Source organism: Physeter macrocephalus, chromosome 1, assembly GCF_002837175.3.
Source record: "Physeter macrocephalus isolate SW-GA chromosome 1, ASM283717v5, whole genome shotgun sequence".
NCBI lineage: Eukaryota > Metazoa > Chordata > Mammalia > Artiodactyla > Physeteridae > Physeter > Physeter macrocephalus.
Window position 1 is genome coordinate 143,920,291 of NC_041214.2, and position 23,710 is coordinate 143,944,000.

Sequence of the window (23,710 nt, forward strand, 5' to 3'; positions counted from 1 at the left end):
AGCAGCCGCATGGCACAGGGAGATCAGCTCGTTGCTTTGTGACCACCTAGAGGGGTGGGATAGGGAGGGTGGGAGGTAGGGAGACGCAAGAGGGAAGAGGTATGGGAACATATGTATATGTATAACTGATTCACTTTGTTGTAAAGTAGAAACTAACACACCATTGTAAAGCAATTATACCCCAATAAAGATGTTAAAAAAAAAAAAATGAGCGGAAGACCTAAGTAGACATTTCCTCGAAGAAGACATACAGATGGCCAAGAGGCACATGAGAAGCTGCTCAACATCACTAATTATTAGAGAAATGCAAATCAAAACTACAATGAGGTATCACCTCACACTGGTCAGAATGGTCATCACCAGAAAATCTACAAACAGCAAATGCTGGAGAGGGTGTGGAGAAAAGGAAACCCCTTTGTACCGTTGGTGGGAATGTAAATTGATACAGCCACTATGGAGAACAGTATGGAGGTTCCTTAGAAAACTAAAAATAGAACTACCATACGACCCAGCAATCCCACTACTGGGCATATACCCTGAGAAAACCATAATTCAAAAGGACACATGTACCCCAATGTTCACTGCAGCACTGTTGCTTATTTCTCATCATTCCTCTGCTCAGTGTGAGATGAACCGACCTCTACCTACCCAGGGCTTAGAACTTTTCTTATGGAACTTCTCTCACTCTGCATAATGGTGATTAATTACTGGTGTATTTTTTAAATAGTCTCTGCGTCACTACTCACCAGAAAATCTACAAACAGCAAATGCTGGAGAGGGTGTGGAGAAAAGGAAACCCCTTTGTACCGTTGGTGGGAATGTAAATTGATACAGCCACTATGGAGAACAGTATGGAGGTTCCTTAGAAAACTAAAAATAGAACTACCATACGACCCAGCAATCCCACTACTGGGCATATACCCTGAGAAAACCATAATTCAAAAGGACACATGTACCCCAATGTTCACTGCAGCACTGTTGCTTATTTCTCATCATTCCTCTGCTCAGTGTGAGATGAACCGACCTCTACCTACCCAGGGCTTAGAACTTTTCTTATGGAACTTCTCTCACTCTGCATAATGGTGATTAATTACTGGTGTATTTTTTAAATAGTCTCTGCGTCACTACAATGCTCTTGAGTATTTGAACTAATTCTTCTTAGCTTTGCCGCAAAATCAGAATATTGCCTTGGGTGGCTCTTGTGTTTCTCCCACTTATTCGTGCACATACAGAGATATGTAACAAATATCAATGAAGGATCAATGTTAGGCTGTATTTTTTATCAGTGAGTTTAACAGGCATGAATGAGAGATAGGTGAAGACATAATCCCAGCCCCAAAGCTCAAATGGCATTTGTGTTTTAAAAACACTTTCAGACATACCAGGTCTTCTAGTGCAGCCACGAGAGAGCCATGCCTCATTCACTATTATTAGTTCACTTACTAGGGAAGAAATGGAGACTCATTGTCTGAATCTCTTTCCTGAGATAAAAGAGAACATGGAGACAGAGCTGGGATTCCATCTTGAAGCTAAATATGCTCAATCAATAAAGTATTAAATTGAACTGTTATCAGTGATGCTATTGGACAGTTATTTACATTAAGATGTTATGTTTGTGTTTTTTTGCTTAAATGGTAAGAAGAGTGTCAGTTAAGAGAATTAAGATCATGATTAATACTTATGAACTGGAATTTAAGTACTGATTTCTATTTTACTGCTCCAATATACAGACTTATACAGTTACACTTTTGATGTGAAGTTATTTTAAGTCCCAAAAGAAAACATAGCAGCCAAAAATCAACACACTGTGAAATGTTCTTTGCCTACTAAAATTATGGGAGAAAAGTTTTAATTTATATTTTAATATTATGGTTTTAGGTCAAGAAAACAATCTGCTTAATAAAATACAGCAAAAAAGTACAATAATTATCAAGCCATACTTTGCCTCCAAAAAGATAATGCTGAAAGGTGACACATTAAAAAGTAAATGAACTAGTTAATTAAAAAGATAAACAGAAGTGTATATGGATATAAATAACAGCTGGTATCTGTAACTTACCCAACTTGGTCCCTGAAATAATTCAATGAAATAGGCATTATTATGCCTATATTTCAGATATGAAAACTGAAGCTTAGAGAGTTTAAATAATCAGACCAGCGTGACACAGGTACAAAGTACTTTCGCAAGAACTGAGCCCAGATGCGTATAATTCTAGCATTTAATCCTAAGTATTAAATTAACTTCTTATGTACCTAGTAGCTAGGTCAATTATTAGGAAACACATATTCCTAATTGCTGGGATATTTTTCATATTTAACTCAGTCCTAAATTTCTAGTTTTAGGATTTAGATGAGTTTCTTAATGTCACCAGGTAAGTGACATTTTAAAACCAACCCTGGTAACTGTTAGGTTTTGTTTCATTTGCTTTGCTATTAAAAACAAGACAGGAATGTTGTCCATAAGCTATTGATTACCTTTTCCAGGAGCTGACTGTTATCACTCACAGTGGAATAAAACCTGATGAATTTCTGTGTAAACCGATTAGCCCTGGATGAATCAACAGAGTAACTTCTAAGGCAAACATCTCTGCATTCCATTGTCAACTGTGACAAATTTTGTCTGAGTCCTTTATGGATGCTTCCAAAGACAGTAGCACTAGCGAATTTCTCTTAAACTTTTAAATGGCACTGACAGAAAGGAAATATCTACTGTGTATGCCTGACTTTGTTTTCCTTCCCTCTTATTAGTTAACCCTAAAAGTACAAATATAAACAAATGTAATCCCCAATGCTGCATCTGAACCAGGAGAAATCTGGAATTCATTGCCAAGTATTTTGGTTCCTGTTGCAGCTGTTACAAGTGTTTGATTTGGCCAGGGAAGAGAAAAGACACTGCATACCAATTTCATGAGCCACGGTGAAGGCTGCATGGAGACCATCATCTTCAATCACAGCACAGCTGCGTTCGGGAGAACATATGGTCCCAACGTCTGCCATTCCCAGGGTGTCACATGAATGATGCCCACATAAATCCTGCCCAGGAGAAAGAAAGAAATCATTAAAATCAATTTACATCCAGAAGGAGCCACCTTGTAGAGCCACTTTGCTCACTCCAAATGTCAACACTGGGATACGTTTATGGTATCACCTGCTCAGCTCTGGAAACCTTCCAAAGACAAACTAATAGCACTGACTCTTCTAAGCTTCTCTGGGTCCTAGAAGCACAGAAGGGACTCAATTACGTTTTAAAAGATGTCATAAGATTGTGGCTTGTCCATTACAATAGCAGTCGCAGCCTTAACAAAGTCGTACTGTGTATATGCAGGCACATATGCCATGGATCACTTTCACATACAGTCACGCTTAGGAAAGCCTTAATATTCTGACCTAAATTCCTGCTAAATTTATCAGAATCCAAGCCTAATAATTTGTTTTCCATCACGGGGGCAAATTTCAATCACCTATTTAAGGCAGAATATAAATTTCTCAGTAATTTGGGTAAGAAACTAAATTTTAATCTATAAGGGTAATTCCTCAAAAGATCAGCTCTTACTTGCCAAATCGAGTTGTAATTTCATAGGTTGTGTCTTCAGAAATGTATACACTCTTTCCCACAGTGTTTAATGTAGTGTTTTTCAACCTGATCAATTCTCAGAAAATATATGTAATATACTGTATTTATATAAATGAGCATACGTGTTCTTCTGGAGAGAAATTGCATAGCTTTTAAGAGATTCTCAAAGGGGGACATGATCACACCTCGCTAATGGTTAATATGATGAAATTAGATGAAAGAGACATCAACAAGACAATTTTAAATTATGAAGCATAAAGAGAAAATCTAAGCCAAATTTTTTGACATGATAGATTTGTAATGATAAACTTTCTATTAAATGCCATTTGAGTATTAATGGACATTAGACTTTCTTGTATTTGACTCCTGTTTTCAATGAAAATTAATTGACAGTATATATATTTCTATCCAAAGCAAAAGCCATAAGTGAATAACTGCAGAAGAATTTTTTTAAAAGATTAATTACTGTGAAAGATGACTATTTACTAGTTGAAATAAGTGTTCTCTCTGTGGCAGTTATTATCTTTGTATCTCCAACTACCACAATGCCTGACTTATAATAGGAACTCAACAAACATTTGCTTAATTGAGGTGAATTCTGACATATAGTCAGATGCAATGTAGACCTCACATAATTTTATTTTTTTATTTTTTACTTATTTTTTACGATGACATGGAGCTAATATTTTTATTCTCCCAGGACAAAGAGAAAAGATGGTTATCCTATACAGATTTTCGCCTTACTGAACATTGTCACGTACCTTTAATATGCTGTATGCTAGCAAGACCTCAACAGACTCCAGGAAGCCAGCACGAGATATTACCACTACATAACTAATGCCGCCTGGTCAATGTCAACATACTCTTCTAACTCTTCTCTGCATAAAAAGCTGCATAAAAGTCCAGTTAAGGTGAATAATATTTAAAAGGTATACCCTACGATCTCCCTAGTACATTTTCAGGTCCTTATTGTGTTCCGTATATTATGAGATCCCAGCTGTGATGAATTGCACTGTGGCCGCCATAGTATTATAGCTGCAGACAGTAGAAATCTCAGCCAAGTAGCCTTGGTGAATCCAGTCACCAAACCAACAATAGCCTCCCAATGTCTCCTGGGTATCCTCATATGTCATCCCATGGGATCTCAAATTATAGCTGTTGAGAACAAATTAGTAGTTTTTAAAATTGAAATTGGAACACACTTTTGCATAACAATCAGTTTTTGAGATAATTATATAGTATAATACATGTTTTAATCCATTTTTTTCCCCCAGTCATTTTAGTAGCTTTAAGACCAAAGGCCCAGGTCATGGTGTCAGTGAACTGCTGGACACTGTGGGTTATTTCTGCACATGCATATTTTTTTAAACCGAGTTTTATGTTTATCTTCACAATTGGGGGTTCAAATAACAAAACCGAAGAATTGTTTCCCCTTCTTACTCCTTACTTCATTAATAAGCTCGGATGAACAGCCACAGCTAATGGAAATGGCCCTCTTGTTCTGAATAGAGTTTAATGTGGATTCTTAATCTCTCTCTGTTTACTGCTAATCAATTGCTCATTAGAGCCCATCAAACCTCCTTGTCATCCTTGAATTGCATTAAATGCATTTGGCCCTTTGCCACGGAAATTTGTACATGTGACAAAATAATGAACAGAAGCAGTTATTTTTTTTTAATCACACTGATTAAACCCTTGACTGCATAGCCACAGACTATATTTCTGTAACTGTAATTATGTAAACTGGCAACCTTTCCACTTCACTCATGCAATTTCAAACCGTGGCAGCTCAGTTATGGTTTCTTCCTCAAGATATACAACGAATGCCTGTATTTCTTTGGGAGGCAATGTTCACTCCATTGCATTAAAACTCAACTTGTGCATCAAATTATTAAGAATACAGCACACCACATTCATGTCTATTTTCTGATGGTGATTTATAACAACATTTACAGGTGCAAACCTTATTTGAAGTTTATAGAAATTTTTTTTTTTAATTCAGAGAAAGAGTAAGGACACCATTGGGGCAATAGCATCTATCTATCTGTCTGTCTGTCTGTCTCTCCGTCTGTCCACCCATCCATCTATCTTCCAAATCTGGAAGCAGGGGATACTAAAGAAATGTAAATCACATACAGTAGCCACATAAGAGGCAAACAAAATAAAAGTGCTGTCAAGAATTTTTCTGCTTAGTCAGTGTAAATCTGAAGGGACATTATATCTCTGCTATGTTAAAGATGGTTCTTTTTATGCAGGATTGATATCTTATCATGATATTGATATCGTGTAGACAACAATGCAATGGAAGATTTAATAAAATGTAAGGGTTGCAAGAGCATGCAGAGATTTAACTTGTGGGTTTGTGGTGTGGTCCTGGCCAGAAGCCAGGACTGGGACATTGTATCTAAAATAGAGCCGAGATAGTCAGCAAGCCCAACGAAGCCTTGACAGGGAGGTCACTGACATGGTGACTAAGGGTGGTCATTTAGAGGATCATGAATATGGCAGTATCTGTGACTTATCGTGAAGTTTAGAAGGACTCACAGTACCTCAGACCTATTCTTGCGGATGGAGTGCAGTCGGGGAGGGAGCCAGCAAAGTCTGCTACCTTGAGAAGCAGGTGCCCAGAAGCTAATACAACTTGGAAAATCCCAGTGGTCGGTACTGGGGGCGGGGGAAATGAACTAAGCTGATGTGAGTGTGCAAAGTGGAAGGCATATCAGGGGACGCAGGATTTCTAGTCTTGATGGGAGACTGGTCTCTCAGGCAGCATAAATGCGCTGAGGGAAGGAGATTGGTCTCTCAGGCAGCATAAATGCACTGAGGGAAGGAAGGAAACGTGAAAGCTGATAAGAGCAGATATCATCACAGCTGCAGTAACAACAGCCAAAATGAAGGCAGGGTACCTTGTATGGGGGAATCTGGAGTTAAATAGCAGCATCTTCTATTTCTACAGATATTACCCCCTGGTAAGGACAAGCCCAGAGCTCAAGGGAAGGGCAGAGAAGAGGGTTTAACTAGCTTCAGGTATCTACCTATCTGTCTACCAGATTCCTAGTGAAGAGGGATTAGTGACAGGAGAATTGGGTGTGGTATGTATTTTAGCCATCAGTATTACACAGACATACACTTATTCATCATAATTCATATTTGTCCTGTGGATCTGATTCTTGAGGTGTCATTTGCTTTTCTGGCTACCTAAACAGCAGTCCCCAATAGCAGAGGTCTTGATTTGGACCTCAGCAGAAACTACATTAATAGGGTCTGTTAGGCCAACCATGACAATGACCCATGTTCTGCAGTCTCTGTCCATGCTTCTGGATACAACTAGGTAACACAAAAAACATGGAGCTCTGCTGGATTAGGGACCAAGGGATACAGGTACACTTATTCCTAAAACAATTATTGTGTGTCCACAACCTGCCAGACACTGTGTGAAGTGCTGACAGTGTGGTGAATAAATACAATAAGATCTGATCCTGACCCTGAAGAAACATCATGATCTAGTGAGCAAAACAAGACATGTCAAGAAGGTAGCAGATTGAACAGATTGCTGAGGGAGTTCAGAAGAGGAATTGCCAAGCTCTCCTTGGGGGAATCAATAAAGGTGTTTCAAAGGAGCTCACTGGATCTTGAGGGATGAAAAGGAGTCTGACAGTGTTAGAGGAAGGGTATTCAAAAAAGGAAAGACTCGTGAATATAGCAGGGGTGGGAAAAGGCAGGGTCTGTTTTGGAAATGACAACATGTTTCTTGTGGCTGGAGTACAGGATAGACCCGGTGGAGGATGAACAGGGGAAGCTGGAAAGGTAGCCTGGGCCCAAAGTTCCAAGATAGGGAACTTATCCTGGTAAATATGAGATAAGAAGAAGAGAAAGGAAAGATGGAGCACATTGGAGACTGAGGGGAATAGATGCTCAGAAGAGTCGTTTTGGAGAATGGAGATGGAAGCTGATTAGAGATAGTGATGCTTTAAATTCAACTCTATGAATCAGAATCGTTGCGTGAATTATTTATATGCTTTGAGACTACTTTCCTTCATCAATAGCATTAGGAATTTGGACCAGGTGGTTTATGGGTTTGTTCCAGCTACACACATGTTGAGATTAAGGGAAAACACTTCAATTTATAGATGGAGAAATTAAAGCTCGGGGGTCATTAGTGTCCAAAATCAGAAGCTTGAGACTGGTGGAGCTGCAAATCAAACCTATATCTAAACACTCCAATTCCTGAACTTACTTCACCAAGGTGCTGTTAAATAATCACCTGTGTTTCCCTCGACATTACTCTTATCTTTTACATTCATAATCTCTACTCGGGCAAGCAAATTCCTTTGTTGTAACAAATAACACAGTCTTTCTCTCTGTGGTATATTTGGTGAAACTCAATAATCTAGAGGCACCGTAAAATACAAAATGCACTGAGAAAGAGATTCCAGAAAGCAAGAAACTGGAAGTGATGGATAAGAAAACTGGTGACATCATTAACTTGCCTGTCTCTCACCTGCCACATCAGATCAGTCACTGTAAGTCACTGACTCCCTCTCTCCCAAATGTCTCATGTAGGTGTCCTCTCTTTCTTGTTCCTTCCTGCCTGGACTATCACCTAAGGCTTCTAAATGGTCCTTTCGTCTCCTGTGACTTCCCTACCTATATGCTGCAGTCAATTACCTTTTAGAGCCCAGATCTTATAGGATTCCTCCATTCCTGCAAAACTTAAAAGGTATGCCAACCTCAGCCTGGCATTTAAAACCTTGCACAATGCAACCCAGGCTTCCTTGTCAGCTTTAACTGCACCTTCATGATCCATTTTGTCCACTATTTCCTGCATATCTCCCCAACTTTTTCGGCCCAAACTTTAGCCCAAATATTCCTCCTGCTAGAAGGGATTAATTTACTCACATCCACTTCGTTTTAACACTTATTGACTCGACCCCTGCCTCTCTATTTCTAATGCCACTGCTTTAGTTTAGATCATCTTGAGTCTCTCCTTGAAGATTACCGAAATAGTCTGTAAAGGCTCCCGCAGGCTCTAGCCCAACTACTTAGGCCAAAAGGCTCATTCAAGAACACACCTCTGATCACTGCTGTTTTCCTTCTGATGCTCTTTCCGTAGACTCCCACTGAATTTAATTTACAATTTAAACTCTTTATGCTACCGACTGAATCATGTTCCCTGCCACTGTCTAAATTCATGTATTGAAGCCTTAATCCCCAATGTGACTATATTTGGAGATTGGGTCTATCAGGAGGTAATTAAGGTTAAATTAAATCATAAGGATGGGGCCCTGATCTAATAGGATCAGTGTCCTTTTAAGAAGAGATGCCAGAAAACTCTCTCTTACCCCTGCCCCCTCAAACACACCATGTAAGCACAAAGTGAGAAGGTAAAAGTCTACAAGCCAGGAGGAGAGTTCTCACCAGAAAGCAAATAGGCTGAAACCTAGATCTTGAACTTCCCAGCCTCCAGAAGTGGGAAAGTAAGTTTCTGTTGTCTATGGAGTTTTGCGATGGTGGCCCAAGAAGACTGATACACATGGCATAGAATGTCTTCTATAAGCTGGCTGTTATCATCTTCTCTAGACTAATCTATCACCTTTCCACTCTCATACCATCTGTCCTATCATACCTAAACCCCTATATTTCCCAGAATTACCATGCTGCCTCTGGGCCACTGCACTATTAGTTTGGTGTGTCTGCAATGCCTATTTCCTCCTTATAGATCTGGTTAATTCTCCTCTTTCTTCCAAATTAAACTCAGATGGGTTAGGTTACCTTTTAATGTACTTCCATGACATTCAATGACCACATTTATTACAAAAGTCATCACACGGTATAACAATTATTCATTTCCTTGTCTATTTCCTAGAATAGGTTCTTTGGAAAGGGGCTACTTTTCAAACCTCTTCATCCCTCTTTGCCTATTACAAACATATTGAATGTTTGAATAAATTTGCTGTAATACTTTTATTTTAGAAACCACTAGACAGGACGAACTTCCCTCTCAGCCATCTGTCAGCTGTTACTCTGAGAAGTTTATCTCTGTTTCTCTTTGTATGAATGTCCTTATCTGTCAACTTATGATAATGTCACTATTGTTGTAGACTGTTGAAAGGATTAATTATAAAATGGTTTATGACTATGGATAGCATCTTATGTACTGCTCAATAAAAGTTGGTTGAATCCAAATCAAATCTGTCCATCCTTTGAGGACCAATTCAATTCTACATTTACAATGAAGCCTGTATAAAGATACAGAGGCAGAATTGATTCTGCCTTCCTCTTTCCTTTCTAAGCCTTTATTTATAGCTTAGTTACAGCATTTATTAGAATTTTCCTAACATTAGACTGATTTATGCATATATCTGCTTCCTCTCCCCTTGTGATAAGCTGGGCTGGGCAGGGACCAGATATTTTCCATCTCACTGCTTTCAGCTCCCTAAATGAGTGTCTCACACTTAGGAGATGCCCAGAGGCATGTGCTGAAAGTGAGGAAGACAACAGTGAAATATGTCCTGTCTGCTGTGGTTTACTCTCTCTCATCTAATAGACTTCAGATTTTACGTAATATTCGTCACAACTAATTTAGATGTAATTTACTTACAACATTATATTAGTTTCAGGTGTACAACATAATGATTCAATATATGTATATGTTGCAACCTGATCATCACAGTAAGTCTAGTTAACATGCATCACACACATAATTACAATATTTTTTTCTGGTGATGCAAACTTTTAAGACCTACTCTCAGCAATTTTTAATTCACAGTTTATTTTTAAAATGTCAACTTGAACTGCTGAATCTGCTCCCAGTCTTCCCATTTCTTAGACATTTAGCCTTCTATTGGTTAGAATTGACCTATTGGCTATGATTCCTTGATAAGGGTTTGCTTTTGAATTTAAATGGGATTTGAACTCAAATATGTGATTGAATTAGTCGATCCAGTCTACAAGCAAATAAGAAAAAGCACATCCGTTTCCTTCTTCCAAGCTTCCAGTCTTCCTCTAGGGCCCCTTATTGTCATAACCTTGCAAGGAGCCAGCTGTTAATTCTGGGTGGAGTCCCCACCACAGCATTATAAGGCAGAATGCAGATTGGGAGTTTGGGATTGACATGTACACACTGCTATATTTAAAATACATAACCTATAGTATAGCACAGGGAACTCCGTTCAGTACTCTTTAATGGCCTAAATGGGAAAAGAATTTGAAAAACAATAGATACATGTATATGTATAACTGAATCACTTTGCTATACACCTGAAACTAACACAACATTGTTAACTATACTCCAATATAAAATAAAAATTAAAAAAAAATAAGGCAGAATATAGAAGTGAGGTGTTAGCTGACACACAATTGCCTGTTAACTGGCACACTGATGATTAATGAAAATGAATGAACCTTTTCCATTATATAGTCTCTTAGCTGGTTCAGTTTCAATCCAATGCTTCCAAGCCATGAAAAAGTAAAGCTTTCATTAATGTTGTGCAGGGGTGAGGGAATGTTAAACAGACGAGGTCAGGCATATTCAGGGCGGTATGGTCATAGACAGGGAATGTTAAACAATTTCCCACTTTTTTTCTCAAGCAGGTAGGTGTTTTGTTTCTAAAGGAGAGTGCATCATCTCCAAAATGGATTTAGGAGTGTGCCTTTAAGGAAACTATCTTAAAAGAAAAGAGGAAGCCAGAAACCAGAAAAGGATTCTGGAAAGCAAACATAAATCCTGGGGAGATCAGATTTCTACTGTTTGATGGCAGAAGAGGTATGAATTCCAGCGTTAAGTGCCACTCTGGAATGAAAATGGCTCCTCTTGCAAAAAAGTGACTGGTGCTAAATTTCCCTAATTAGGACAGCGACTTGTGCTGGGGTACAGTCCTGACAGTGAAGCCTGTCAGTTTGATAAATGAATTACTAGCCCTATTCTGCTGATTCCTAGACATAACGCTCAAGGTGCCCTCGGCTAGTCAACAGGGGTGGAAAACATATCCTCACACATTTGCTTCATGCCTGAAAAACAAGCAATTGAGGCGAAGACATCTGGATACAGAATTTGAACAGTGCTCAGAGCCCATCAAAACGTGGATTTCATGGCTTGGCGTCTGGCTGCTAAGCAACATACCTCTTACATTCAAAACAGAGGATGTAAAAGTAGATCCTGGTGCCAACTCCGGGTATTTCTCATTGAAAAAAAAAAAAAGCCGTGAAAGTTTTTCTTTAGGTCCTAGATATCTGATTTCCATGAAACTGAAGATCTCACATCATTTCTCCTCTAGCCCTCTTGGTTTCCACATTCTGAAGTATTAGGCGGAGATTAACATTATATTTTAAAGTACTCGCAAATGAATGCTACATGAGTCTTGTAATATCTTTCTCAGCCGCCTAATTAATTGCGCTTTTAAAATTAGGTGCATACATTCATAATAATATGCTCTTCAAATATTTGGTTCTCATCAAGTTAGATGTATATACCAGAGGGCCAACCACAAACTAAATGAGATTTACTTTACTAAAAGTATGCTTCTGCTTGGCAAGGAGGCCAGGGAGGGCCCATGTAAAATATTTTCCATGTGTAGACTAGTTTGAAAAATGAATGTTCTTATAATACTTATTAAAATTAAGATAGATGTTAACTTATTTCCCCCTTGCTTTATCTATTTAAAGGTACTGATATATTTCAAAGCTTGGAAAACAGGAATTGTTAACCACCCAAACAAAAAACCAATCCAGAAAAAGCAACAGACAGATCATTTTGAATCACTGACTAGTTTTTCTTTTTTCTAAGAAGTAATTATGAAAATTATGGGGCAGGAAATAGGGAGTATTGGGGTCTTCTATTAATGTTTATGGAATGTGCATTTTTATTCAAAAATGAAAGTGAACCATGAAAATGTTCAAAGTGAACACTTTGCAGTAGCATGCCTACAAAAGTATTTTTTCTTCAGTCTTTAGAGAACTTCCTTCCATAAACTCTCTGAAGCCTCCTTCTTGGCAGCCCCTAGTGATGTAGCAAAGCAAGAAATCCAGACATGGAAAGTTGTGTACCAAGAAAAAAAAAAAAAAAGACTTGGAAACCAAATAAGAAAGGGATAGTTTTACAGGAGAACTTCACTTCATATGGAAGGCTACAAAAATGAATGTTCTTCCGTTTTAAAGATTAATGCTGTGCAGAAAAATTAAAGGATGGTTTCCAGGAGATCACTTCATGAAGAGAAAGGTTTTCCATTGCGCAAAGCACTGTGCGTTGCCCACTTCTCCCTAAACTGCTGCCCTCTGGCATCTTTATTTACATGTGGTTTACATCTGTGTCCGCCCCGTGAACCACAAATGTTTCTCCACTCCAAATTTATCAACACTTTTCCTTCACACCAGAGGTGCCTTAGTAAAAATAGGAGAATTAGGTGGTGGAGCTATGTGATTCTGAAACCTCCTGCAAGCCATCATTGAATTTCCTGTCCTAGTTCTGGTCGTTCCCTTTGTACCATGATTTTGCATAATATTTCAAAGCTTCTAATCCTTCTCTCTAACCTGGATGGATCTCAAACACTTAAAGAATGAGCTTTCAAAGTCCATTCTTACCAGGCATCTGAAAGCATGACTCAAAACCGCCAATCAGAGTAGAGCTGTGAAAACTGAGGCTCAAAGCTCTGAGCAAAACAAGCTCAAAACCAGTCCAGACTCTGTATCTGAATGTCACACTTTTGTGGCGGTCTACATAGATATTGTGCTCCTCCCAGAACCTCTGGGCCTATAAAGATCAGTATTTTTTCCCTTCCTGTAACCCCCTTCCTTAAAAGAGGGAAATCCTGGGAAAACATTCCTTCATGTCTTGACTCTTTGCCCAGATCTTTCCACACTGGGGCTTCAGAAACATTCATCCAAAACCCAAACATGCAAGCTGGATGTGACCATTGACTGGCAGCTGTGGAGGACGGAGCAGTTCTTGCCGTGCATTGGAGGACTAGGCAAAGGAGTTGCTAAGGAACCTCACAAGATTGGGTTTCTATATCCTCCTGGCCATCCCCAATCCCTTCCATCCAAGGAAGCAAGATTCCACCAAGCTGGATATGTAAGAACTCCATTAGGAAGCCAGACTGGAAAACAAGTCCTTCCTTTGGAAAGTCTTCCCTTGACTTATGTCTTGAAAGGGGTTCAAGTAAGATGGTGTGGACATTTACAAAGGAAGACGGTGGATAAATGTGACTACAGTGAACGAATCATCAGCCCCTTCCATTAGGTTAGACAAAGTTATATCTTTGGGTTCATTGGAAAGTAGATGATCCCTGATTCCAAAGACAAACTTGCTTTCCCCCCTTTTCTCATTTAACGACGCACATTTTCCCAAGCATTTTAGCTCCATTTTACCATATTGACGCATCTATGACTGCGTATCTCAGACTGGAGACATCCTGCCTGTTTGACTGATTGTGTAAGCAGGTCTTGGTCATTTACGGCTTGAATTGCTCCGGCTCTATCCCGAATACAGGAGCAGAGTTGGAGGCTGGCTGGGTTTCCTGCAAGAAGCAGGAAAGCAAACCCGTGGGGGGCAGGCGGTTTGTGGGAGAAACAAGGCTGTCAACAAGGCTGTCCCGTTGACCTACCTCCTTACTCGGGGCTTGAACCACTCCCCCAGGCGGAACCTACCTCCCGAGTAAACAGGATGGCCGCGTCGTAGTGTTCCTCGTGGTCGTCTCCCAGCTGGTTGTGCTGGTGCTGCCATTTGCAAAAGTTCTTGAGCGTGGCGGCCGCGTTCTTGCTCACTTCCAGGCTCTTGTCTTTGTCGCCCAGCACCACCACCTTCACCACGACCAGGCGGATGTGGTTCTCGATGCTGGCGTGACTGTACAGCTTGTTGGCGATGGAGGCCAGGGTCAGGAGGTAATGCTGCAGGCCCTGGCCGTACATCCGCGCCATGGACGCGTCGGCCACCAGGAGCAGCTCCACCTGGCGGGCCCGGGAGATGGAGCGGCGCCGCCGCCGCCGCCGCCACCACGTCTGTGGTCTCTGACTCCCATCGGACGAGGGAGCTGACTGGTCCGGGAGCTGCGGGGCCAGCGCCCAGCGTCGGTCCGGGCTGTTGTGCGCCGGGGGGCGCTGACGGCGCCCTGGCGGGGACGTGGGGGTCTCGCAGCTGGTACGAGGCGTCAGGGCCTCAAAGCTGAAGCCCTCGCGGGTGTAGACGTGCAGGATCCGCGCGGACCCGTCCCCGTACACGCGCCCAGCCTCCGCCTCCGCCCAGGGCGCGCGCAGCAGCGGCTTCAGGGTGTAGCGCGCGTGCTTGACCGCGAAGAAGCCGTCGAGACCACCGCAGAGGTCAAAGACAGCCAGAGAGCGGGGGCTGCCGTCCACCGTGCCCCGGTAGAAGCAGTGGCCTCGGTGGCGCCGGGTCGCGTTCGGCCCGCCTCCTGCGGGCACAAAGCCAGCGGCGCCCACCGAACCATCCCGCTCTAGGTCCAGGAGGAACCTCCGGCCGCCCGCGTAGACCAGGTAGCCCACCTTGCCGCCGCCCGAGTAGAGCTGGTCGATGTTCTGCACAAGCCCGCGGCTCCTGCGCTGCGGCGCCAGGGGGTGAGGGTGGCCGGCCGGCTCCTGCGCCTCCTCCCCCTGCCGCCGGCTGGGCTGGGCGGCCGCCGCAGCAGCCCGAGGCTGCCCGGCTTTATCCTGGGCAGGTGCCGCGGCGGGGCCGGCCGCGACCGGGGGCAGGCGGAGCGCGCACAGCAGCAGGGACGCCCACCCGAGCAGCATAGTGCGCTGCCCGCGGGGAGGGGCTGCGCGACGGGGACTTTACGGGGATTTGTTATTCGCTCTGGAAGTTACCGGGGCGGGAGGTGGGGACACACATACACTTGCTTGCAAGGTTGAGTCAAGTGTCGGAGGGAGGGGGACCCGGCAGCAGCGCCAGCCTGTCCCGGCCGCGATGCCAGCGTGCGAACTTTTCTTTGTTGGTTTGGAAAACGTTTGGATTCGTGCTCCCGAAAGAGAAGAAAAAAAAAAAAAAAAGAATAAAAGAAAAAAAAAAAAAGAAAAAGAAGTCGGGTTGTGGAGATTCAGCAAATACGAGAAAAGGGGAAAAACCCCAATCCAACCCCAGCCAGGATTGGGGCACCGAGAAAAGTAAGGAACGTGCCGCGCACCAGGCGGGCAACTGGTGCGTGCTGGCTCCAGCCCCCTTGCTGCTCCGGACCCGCCGGCAGTAGGGGTTCCAAGCTCCGGAGCCCGCTTCCTTTCTTATTTTGTGGGTTTCCTTGACTCTACTGGAACCGGGAGGAAGGGAAGAAAGAGAAGAAAAAAAGCCATAAAAATTAAAGCAGAAATGCAAGGGGCGGCCTGCGGCGAGCCAGCGAAGCTGCGCGTCCGTGTCCCTTCGGGTGCAGTGTCTTCCTGCCCGCCGGCATCCCCAGTCGGCCGCTGCGAGCGCGGAGAGCAGCGCGAGCGCTGTGAAGATGCGAGGAGGTGGAACAATGAATTTATAGCGGCATGCCATCCTGCAATGGCAATTTCAACAATTCGTCACTGCAAGCTGCCTCTTAAAGGGAGAGCTTCCCCCACCACTCCCACCCTTCCTGGTCCGCGCCTAATCAGATGGGGGAGGGCGGGCCTGGGGGGTGATCGAGGAAAGGGCGACCGCGGAGGAGGAAGGGACCCGGTGAGGTGGAAGGGTGGGGGGGGAAGGGAGCAAGGGCGAGGGGGAGAAAAGTATTTGAGTAAGAAAAACAGAAGATTTCTTTGGCCTCATTTAAAGCCACAGCGGCTGGGGTTTGTCTGATATTTCACAACCAATCGGGGTTGGCTAACCTCGGCTTACCTCATCTCCTGACGGGGTGTTTTGGTATGTTTTTAAAGTTACTGAGACGTTTCAAGTCTCTCTCTGCCCCCTTTTCTCCTGCTTTTCTTTCCCTCGGTAGGAAGTTCCTGCCGCACGTTTTTGCCCTGTGCACGCCGGTGCGCTCTGGCCTCGTAGACCTTGCAACCGCATCCATCAGCCAAGGGCTTTCAGCTTCCCGTGCGCCCCCTCGCCCTGCTCTCCCGGTACCGGTTTCCTCCCTCCGCATCCCTCGGACTCTTCGCTCTCGTTCTTGGACGCACGCTAGGTTCGGGCTTCGGGTGACTAACTTTTCCCAGCCACCAGGAGAGTGGCCGGGCAGGCGGAGAGCCGCGGGCGCTTCCTGGCGCGTCGCTGCGCCCCGAGGGCTGCGTGTCCCCGGGACAGGGCCGCGGGAGGCCTGGGAACTCCGGGCCTTTGTGTGCGAGCCGCGGGCTCCCCCCTTTCTCAAGCGCGCCTTTCATCCGCGCCCACGATCTGTCACTTAATCCCGGATGACTGGAACTTCCTTTGCTTTGCTTTAAGAAGGCAAGGGCGGGTGGGGGGGAGAGTTAACTCTTGAAGGGAATTGCGCTCATTTTTTTTCTCCCCATAAGGTTAGGAAAAAAAAAAAAAGGTGCCCACACTTTTCTCTTATTCCTTCGTCTAAAATGATATTTAAATGATAAATACCCGTATATGTATTTATTTCTCCCAAAACAACCACCACCACCCTTGGCCCTGACCTACTATGATTCTCAGAAATTCCTTTTAGGTGAAAAAGAAGACTTTTGGGGGGAGGAAGGGCGCAGGTTGGTGTTTATTAGTATCTGAGTGGTAGTGTTACTGCTACTTGGTTTCTCTCTCCTCTTTCTTTCCTCAAATTATCAACTCTAGTAGAAAAGAAGGAAAATCCGACTTTCTAACCACTACTGATAATGGTTAGAAGGTCTACTGTAGGGACAAAAGCACCTTCCTTCCCCATTATTCCAAGACGAATTAATGAATACATCAGTGAAAAATGAATCTCCTATATAGTTAGCACATTTCTGTCTTTCTACCTTTGTTTAATTCACAGAGATGCATGCCAAGGATAGCAGGGGCACCTCTGTGCACTCCAAGCTGCTGGTGGTTTTGTGTATCTTTGTTAAGAGATCTGATGACTGTTTCAGGGAATCGGGAGGGTCCTGAACTGGCTTGAGGTCCTCCAAGTAGCAGCGATGAACCTGGGAATCCCAGAGCTGCCCAGCAGTGATGCCCATTGACCGGTTCCTGGAGCACCCTCTGGAGTCACCTGGAAGGAGGGGTGAAGCGTGTTTTGAGAGTTAGTTCTCACTTATCAATGAACTGATCATTGGGGTTCCCGGACCACCCAATAACTTCTAGTGGATTCTGAAATACCTCAAGATCTGGGAGGAAGTTCTATTGCTGAAGGCCATTGCCTTTTAATTCCACGACCCCTCAGTCTCTCAGTGGTCAGCTGTCCAAGGCCAATACTACCAGTTGAATATTTTGAGGAACCAGAGACATTCAGAATCAGGAAATAAAGGAGAACCTAGTTCCTGAAGTCTTCCTGTTCCCCCAGTAGCCTTCAAGCTTGTGCTGGCCATTCTCTCTTCAGTGGTCATTGCCTGTGCCTTTAGATAGGATTTGTTATTGTTATTATTACCAATTTCAGTAAAAAGTAGCCCAATATTCGTCACTAAATACCATCTCTAAAACAACTTGGATTCATTCATTGTAACCCTTTCATCATTGTTAATCTCAAAGGATCATTTTGATAGAGAAGCAGATGGCAGTGGTGTAAATTAATTAATTATAATTATTTGAATTCACAGATTTCATATTTAGCATTTAAAGAAATTCCAAGTGAATTTTCTGCTTAGTGAATGAACATCTTTCTCCTCAGAAACACTGCATTTCTCACATGAATCATGTGAGAATCATGCCTCTGAATTTTATGCCTTCAGTTTTAATTACATAATGATATTTGTACTCAGGTAGATTATTCAAAATTTTAGAAATATGTTGAAGAACAAGATAGATACAGATAAAGCTCCAAACGTGAATATCAAGTACTAAATATAAGCACATATTCACAAGGACAGGAAGTAATACACCTTATAAATTTAATGAGTAAATTCTTACATATTCAGAAACATTTCTAATTGGATATAACCTTTTTCTTTTTCTGTGAAAGTAACTTGGGCACTTTAGGAAGTTCATTTGGTAACACTTTAAAAATATTACCCTTGTGAATTAGGATGAATATTCTACAAATGTTCCAGAAAAATTAATGTTTGTCAGTCCACTAATATACTTTGCACTGGCTAAAAGTAGCCCGTGTTTTTATTTTCTTTTTAAAGAAGGAAAAGAACATGTATGAGGAGTTATGTTTAAGGGGACAATTTGCTACTTTGTTATTTCATTATTCCAAGTGACAGTGTTACTTGTGCATATTTAATGAGAAGTTTCCACTGCATTTCTAGAGTATATGACCACACCTGATGTGTAATTTTACATTTCCCCCAAGGAAGAGAGACTTTTCTACTCCAGAATGTTACAAGTTGGAAATTATCTTAGAGATTATCTAAGAGTTGAGACCAAAGTGAGTTGCCTGGGAGTCAAAAGTCCGCTAGTGGCCAGCTCTCCTGCAACCTAAATTCCTTCTTCCTGATTTGATGGGCAATACACAACCTCTCTTAAAATCCACCCAGTGTAACAAATATCTTTCGAGGGCCCACTGCAAAGTGCTCTGGAGGTTCTCTGGAGACATATAAAAATGAATAAGGCATGATTAATGTTCAAAGATGCTGACAGTTCAGAGATGGAGCCAACTGTACCAAGAGGTACTTGGAATGCAAACTGGAAAATGCAAATAGAGAGGGGAAAAAAGCAAGAGAACAACTTCTGCAGGTGCTTTGAGCTGTGTATTTCCAGTACAGCTTCACTTCATAGGATGTGTATATCCTTGTAAGTAGTAATTTCTCAAATTTCCATTTGCTAAAGTGTCATTTCCTCCCCTTCCCCCATCTATTATTTTAATGCTAAAAGTGAGGAAGTAACTGACAATAAAATATTCCCCTCCGGTCAAACACCTGCTCCTTACCTCCAAGGAGGAGAATGACAGCCTGTCAACTCTGTAATAGTTTTCCTTTCCCACATCAGGATCCCTACCCTAGGTCTTGCTGTATTTTGAAGTCCCTGAGTATCACGTCCCTGAGTGGCAGGATGCTGGATGCTGGGAGTGAAGCAGCTCCACTGCTGCTTGAGGCCCTATGTGAATGTTCTAAAGATTCTAGGTCAGCCTTTTCCTCAAGTGCCACTCAACTTTGCAAATTCCAGTTCTCAGAAGACTTGCTTCAAAACCACAGATTATTTTAGATATTTTAGATACCTCCTATAAGTGCAATCATTTGTTCTTCTGTGACTGGTCGATTTCACTTTGCATAATGTCCTTCAGGTTCATCCATGCTGTCCACATAAAATAGTCAAACTCATAAAAGCAGAGTGTAGAATGCTGGCTGCCAGGGTCTAGGGGGAGGGGGAAATGTAGCATTGCTCTTCAAGAGTATAAAGTTTCAGTTATGCGAGCTGAATGAAATCTAGAGATCTGCTGTAAAACATTGTGCCTATAGTTAACAATACTGTACTGTATGCTTAAAAATTTATTGAGGGTGGATTTCATGTTAAATATTCTTAACACAAAAACAAATGAAAACCAAAGGTTACACTTGGGGAATAGGGAAAGGAGTGTATGCTACCTTTGATATGAATCCTAAATTTTTAGAGGGTAAAACTATTACCTAAACTATCCTTCTCTTTTTTCCTAACACTTTACCTCCCTCTCCATTTCCTCCTATAATCTACAATGGTGTACACGTCAGTGTACATGCACGATCTCGCACATATTAGACACACAACACACAGCAGCGTGTGTGCACCTGTGCACACGCTTCGCCCTAACTCGGTTTCCCATCTAGGCTGTACTGATGTGACAAGGGGATAGAACGTCCTGAGAAAATAAGAGAGGGTATTATGCCAGCTCTTCCTTTCCCCTTGCAGAGAAAACTTTCTTGAGACCTTCACTGTAGAGATTTTTTTTTTTTAGGGAAGTATACCACATTTCTGATAAAACTCAAAACGATTGTCTCTGGTCTCTGCTTAGGACATATTACAGAATGGTCTATCTCTTGTGACAGATAACATATGCTTCAGAATCAGTGTTATTTAATTTTATAAAGAATAAATTTTGGGCAAAGCTAGATTTTCATTTTTTTATATGCAGAAATTTTATACAGTATAAAAGTCTTCAAGTAAGTAATGTACATGGTATTATTTAAGACATACAGGTGCTATCTGTAAAGTAAAACCGACAAGTGTTTTTATGCTGACCAGCTGTGAAACGTTGTTTTAGCTTTTCTCACACAAATATGCACATATTACTTTCTTTTATGAGTTACTCAAGTTCTTTTTTTTTTTTCTTTATTTTCCAAAAATCATCTCAAAATCAAACGTTACTGGAAACACATGGAAAATCAGGAATTTCCAGCCTAGAGTAATTTGAAACATTTGAGGTTTTTATTTTTTCCTTCATGATGGCAAATTTAAGCAAAGATTTCAAATTGCTTAATTGAGTAGCTGTTGCCATCGTAATTGTAGCAGGTAAGAATTGTTCCATAGCCCTACGACTAGTTTTTTTTTTGTTTTTTTAAGTAAAGTTTACATGGTAGCAACACTTTGTTCAACCTCTGCAATATCACAGTCTCCTTGGAAACCAGTGAATCTCTCCTTATTAAAAGTATTTGCCTTATTCTGGTCAGTAAAGTAAGAAGCGGAAGTTAGTCCAAACAAAGCTGATAAACATCAATTGGTTCCTCCCTCACTCGCCCCTGGCTAGTAAGGAAATGAAGACAGTGGCTGCCTAATCAATAAGCTTACCTTCCACCCATGCTGCTGGTTGCTTAGATGGTTTAAGAAAGAAATACAGAGTATCATTTTTCATGACTATCCATGGACTAATACATACCTGTCCAACACATACATTTCTTAGACAGGTACTAGCAGGTGGAAGGAGCAGTTATCCTGGTTATGATCCTACATGAGGATGGGGGTGCTGGTAAAAAGCTTGCAGTGTTTCCTTATTTTACTTCACAGGTGTCCCTCTTCCTATACCCCAATTCCCAAGCCCCGAATCATGGCGGAAACAGGAAGTAACAATGCCGCTCTTACTTACTGACTTACTGAATAAAGATTTTATTCTCAGTTCCAGGAAGGAGCCCATCCATGACAACCACCATCAACTCTCCCTCTTTTCTCCTTCCAGTTAGCCCATCCTGAACCTGTTGGAAACTCCCCTTTCACCTCTACTGACGTGACCCAGGGTCCCAACGAGGTTGTGACCTCTCATCTTTAAGAATATGAGTAGATGGGCTTGAGGCAGCAGGAAGAGAAGAGGAAATAGAATTTGATTGAGTTATAGTTGAGGGAACTAATCTTTGCCCACATTTTTCTGTATTTGTCCCCAAAGCCAGACTCTTACTTTTGCTCCTTCATTTTTCTCATTTCGGGATCCTCTTTGAAGCCATCTACACCCTTTCCAGTCTATATACGTGATGAAGCAAGATTCCCCTTGTCCTTCAGGCATTTGGGGCGTCACATTCTATTGAGAACGGAGCTGGGTAGGAAAGAATGAGGTTGCGGTGCTGTAACTCATGAACCTCAGACCTACATTCAAAATCATCTTCTCAAAGGAGTCCTCACCAGATCTATCAGACCTTGATGGTCCTTGTCAGTTTGGGCCCAAATGTTTTAAGTGACTGTTGAATTATACCTGAAAGAGCTCTTTTGACTCATGACTTTAGAATTAATTACCAGTAGTTGGTTGTGAATTACTAAACACATATTTCCAATGAACTACATAATCTCTAGCCTGTTTTTCTGCATCTCAGATCTTCATTTACTTCTGCCAAAGCAGTAATCAGATTGGTCAGTATTTTATTCACCTACTTGCTCATGAGATTTATTTTAGAAAAGTGGGTTGAGGAAAATGATGCAGGTTGAAACTAAATAAGGCAGAGGCATTCACAGCAGGAAACTATCAAGTACGACATAAAGAAAGCCTCTCACATATGTTCCACAGCTAAATTCTACAGAATTTTCAGAAAATCTAAAAATAATTTTAAAAAAATTAGTAGTCAGAGGATTAAAGGGTCAACTATCCCAACTGGACTCTCTGCTAGCTTTCAGCCAAACAATTTATTCTCCAAAAAATGCAAAACAATATCTTGAGACTATGAGGTGTCTCTGTTTTTGTTTCCCCCCCTCTGCTCTCTCTTATCATAAACGTTGTTTTTGCCTTTGATCATTGACAAGTTTAATGGTTGGGTTCCTCCTACACAAGTAAACTTTTTGCATGCCGAAGATAACTCCATGTATCAGAATTATTCTTGGCCTCTTTCTCTTTTTCCCTCCCTCCCTCTCCCTTTCTTTATGTCTGTCTTTTCCACTAGAATGCATGGGCCACGAAAACAGGACCTATGCTTATCTTTATCACCTTGTGAACTCCGGTTTCTAGCTTGGTAACTTGCAAATGGGAGGCATGAATAGATACATGGTAACTATGCAAAACATCTATGTTAACTATTTTTTTAAAGTATTTGTGCATGTGTTTTTTGATATTTGTCTGTCACTTAACCATTCTTTCTCTAATAATAAAACCACACCTTTTCAGGGAACCCTAATCCACGTGTTTGAGTAAAGCTGATCCCATTTCTGTCCCCTTCCCACAGGTCTGGGCACTTGACACCAAACCTGGCAGCTCAGAGCTCCCCATAGACCTGGTCACAGAAATTGGTCCCAGAAAGAGCTCTGCCCATTGTATTCTCACTTGGGACATTTGCCCAGGTCATCAGGCAAACATACTTTTCTTTCCTTGATCAAAAGATATAAGGACCATGTACTAAAAACAGAAATCTAACTGCTGTAAAACACCCACAAATTCTCAATGGTCTCACACAATTGAAATTTATTCTAAGTGGTATAAGAAACACCCTCAAATTCTCAGTGTTTTTACATAATCGTATTTTCTCCTTCGATATCACAGTTCTTTGTGGGTTGATGGCAGGTGGGAGGCTGCTCCATGCAATCAATCAAGAGTTCAACCTTGTTTCATCCTGTGATGCTACCCCATTCTTCACCTGTTGCCTCTGAGGCTGACTTAGAAAGGGAAGAAAGAGAGGGTAGATAAGGCATTCTCTCTTATTTGCCTCTTCCAACAGTGGCATACTTCATTTCTGTTAGCAGTCTATTGGCCTAGCTAGCCATAGGGAGCA

At 41.9% G+C, this 23,710-nt stretch overlaps 1 protein-coding gene across 1 annotated transcript in view; it reads right to left on the minus strand.

Moving 5' to 3' along the window:
- The window catches only part of ADAMTS5 (ADAM metallopeptidase with thrombospondin type 1 motif 5), a 47,461-nt gene extending 31,398 nt beyond the window's left edge, over positions 1 to 16,063 (minus strand). Inside the window, exons 1-2 of the mRNA XM_007124154.3 lie at positions 14,219 to 16,063; positions 2,901 to 3,033 (exon numbers count right to left, since the gene is read on the minus strand). Of these exons, the coding sequence (XP_007124216.2) occupies positions 2,901 to 3,033; positions 14,219 to 15,319 (1,234 nt within the window). The 5' untranslated portion in view covers positions 15,320 to 16,063. The remainder of the gene's footprint in view (positions 1 to 2,900; positions 3,034 to 14,218) is intronic.
- Positions 16,064 to 23,710: the final 7,647 nt, after the last annotated feature.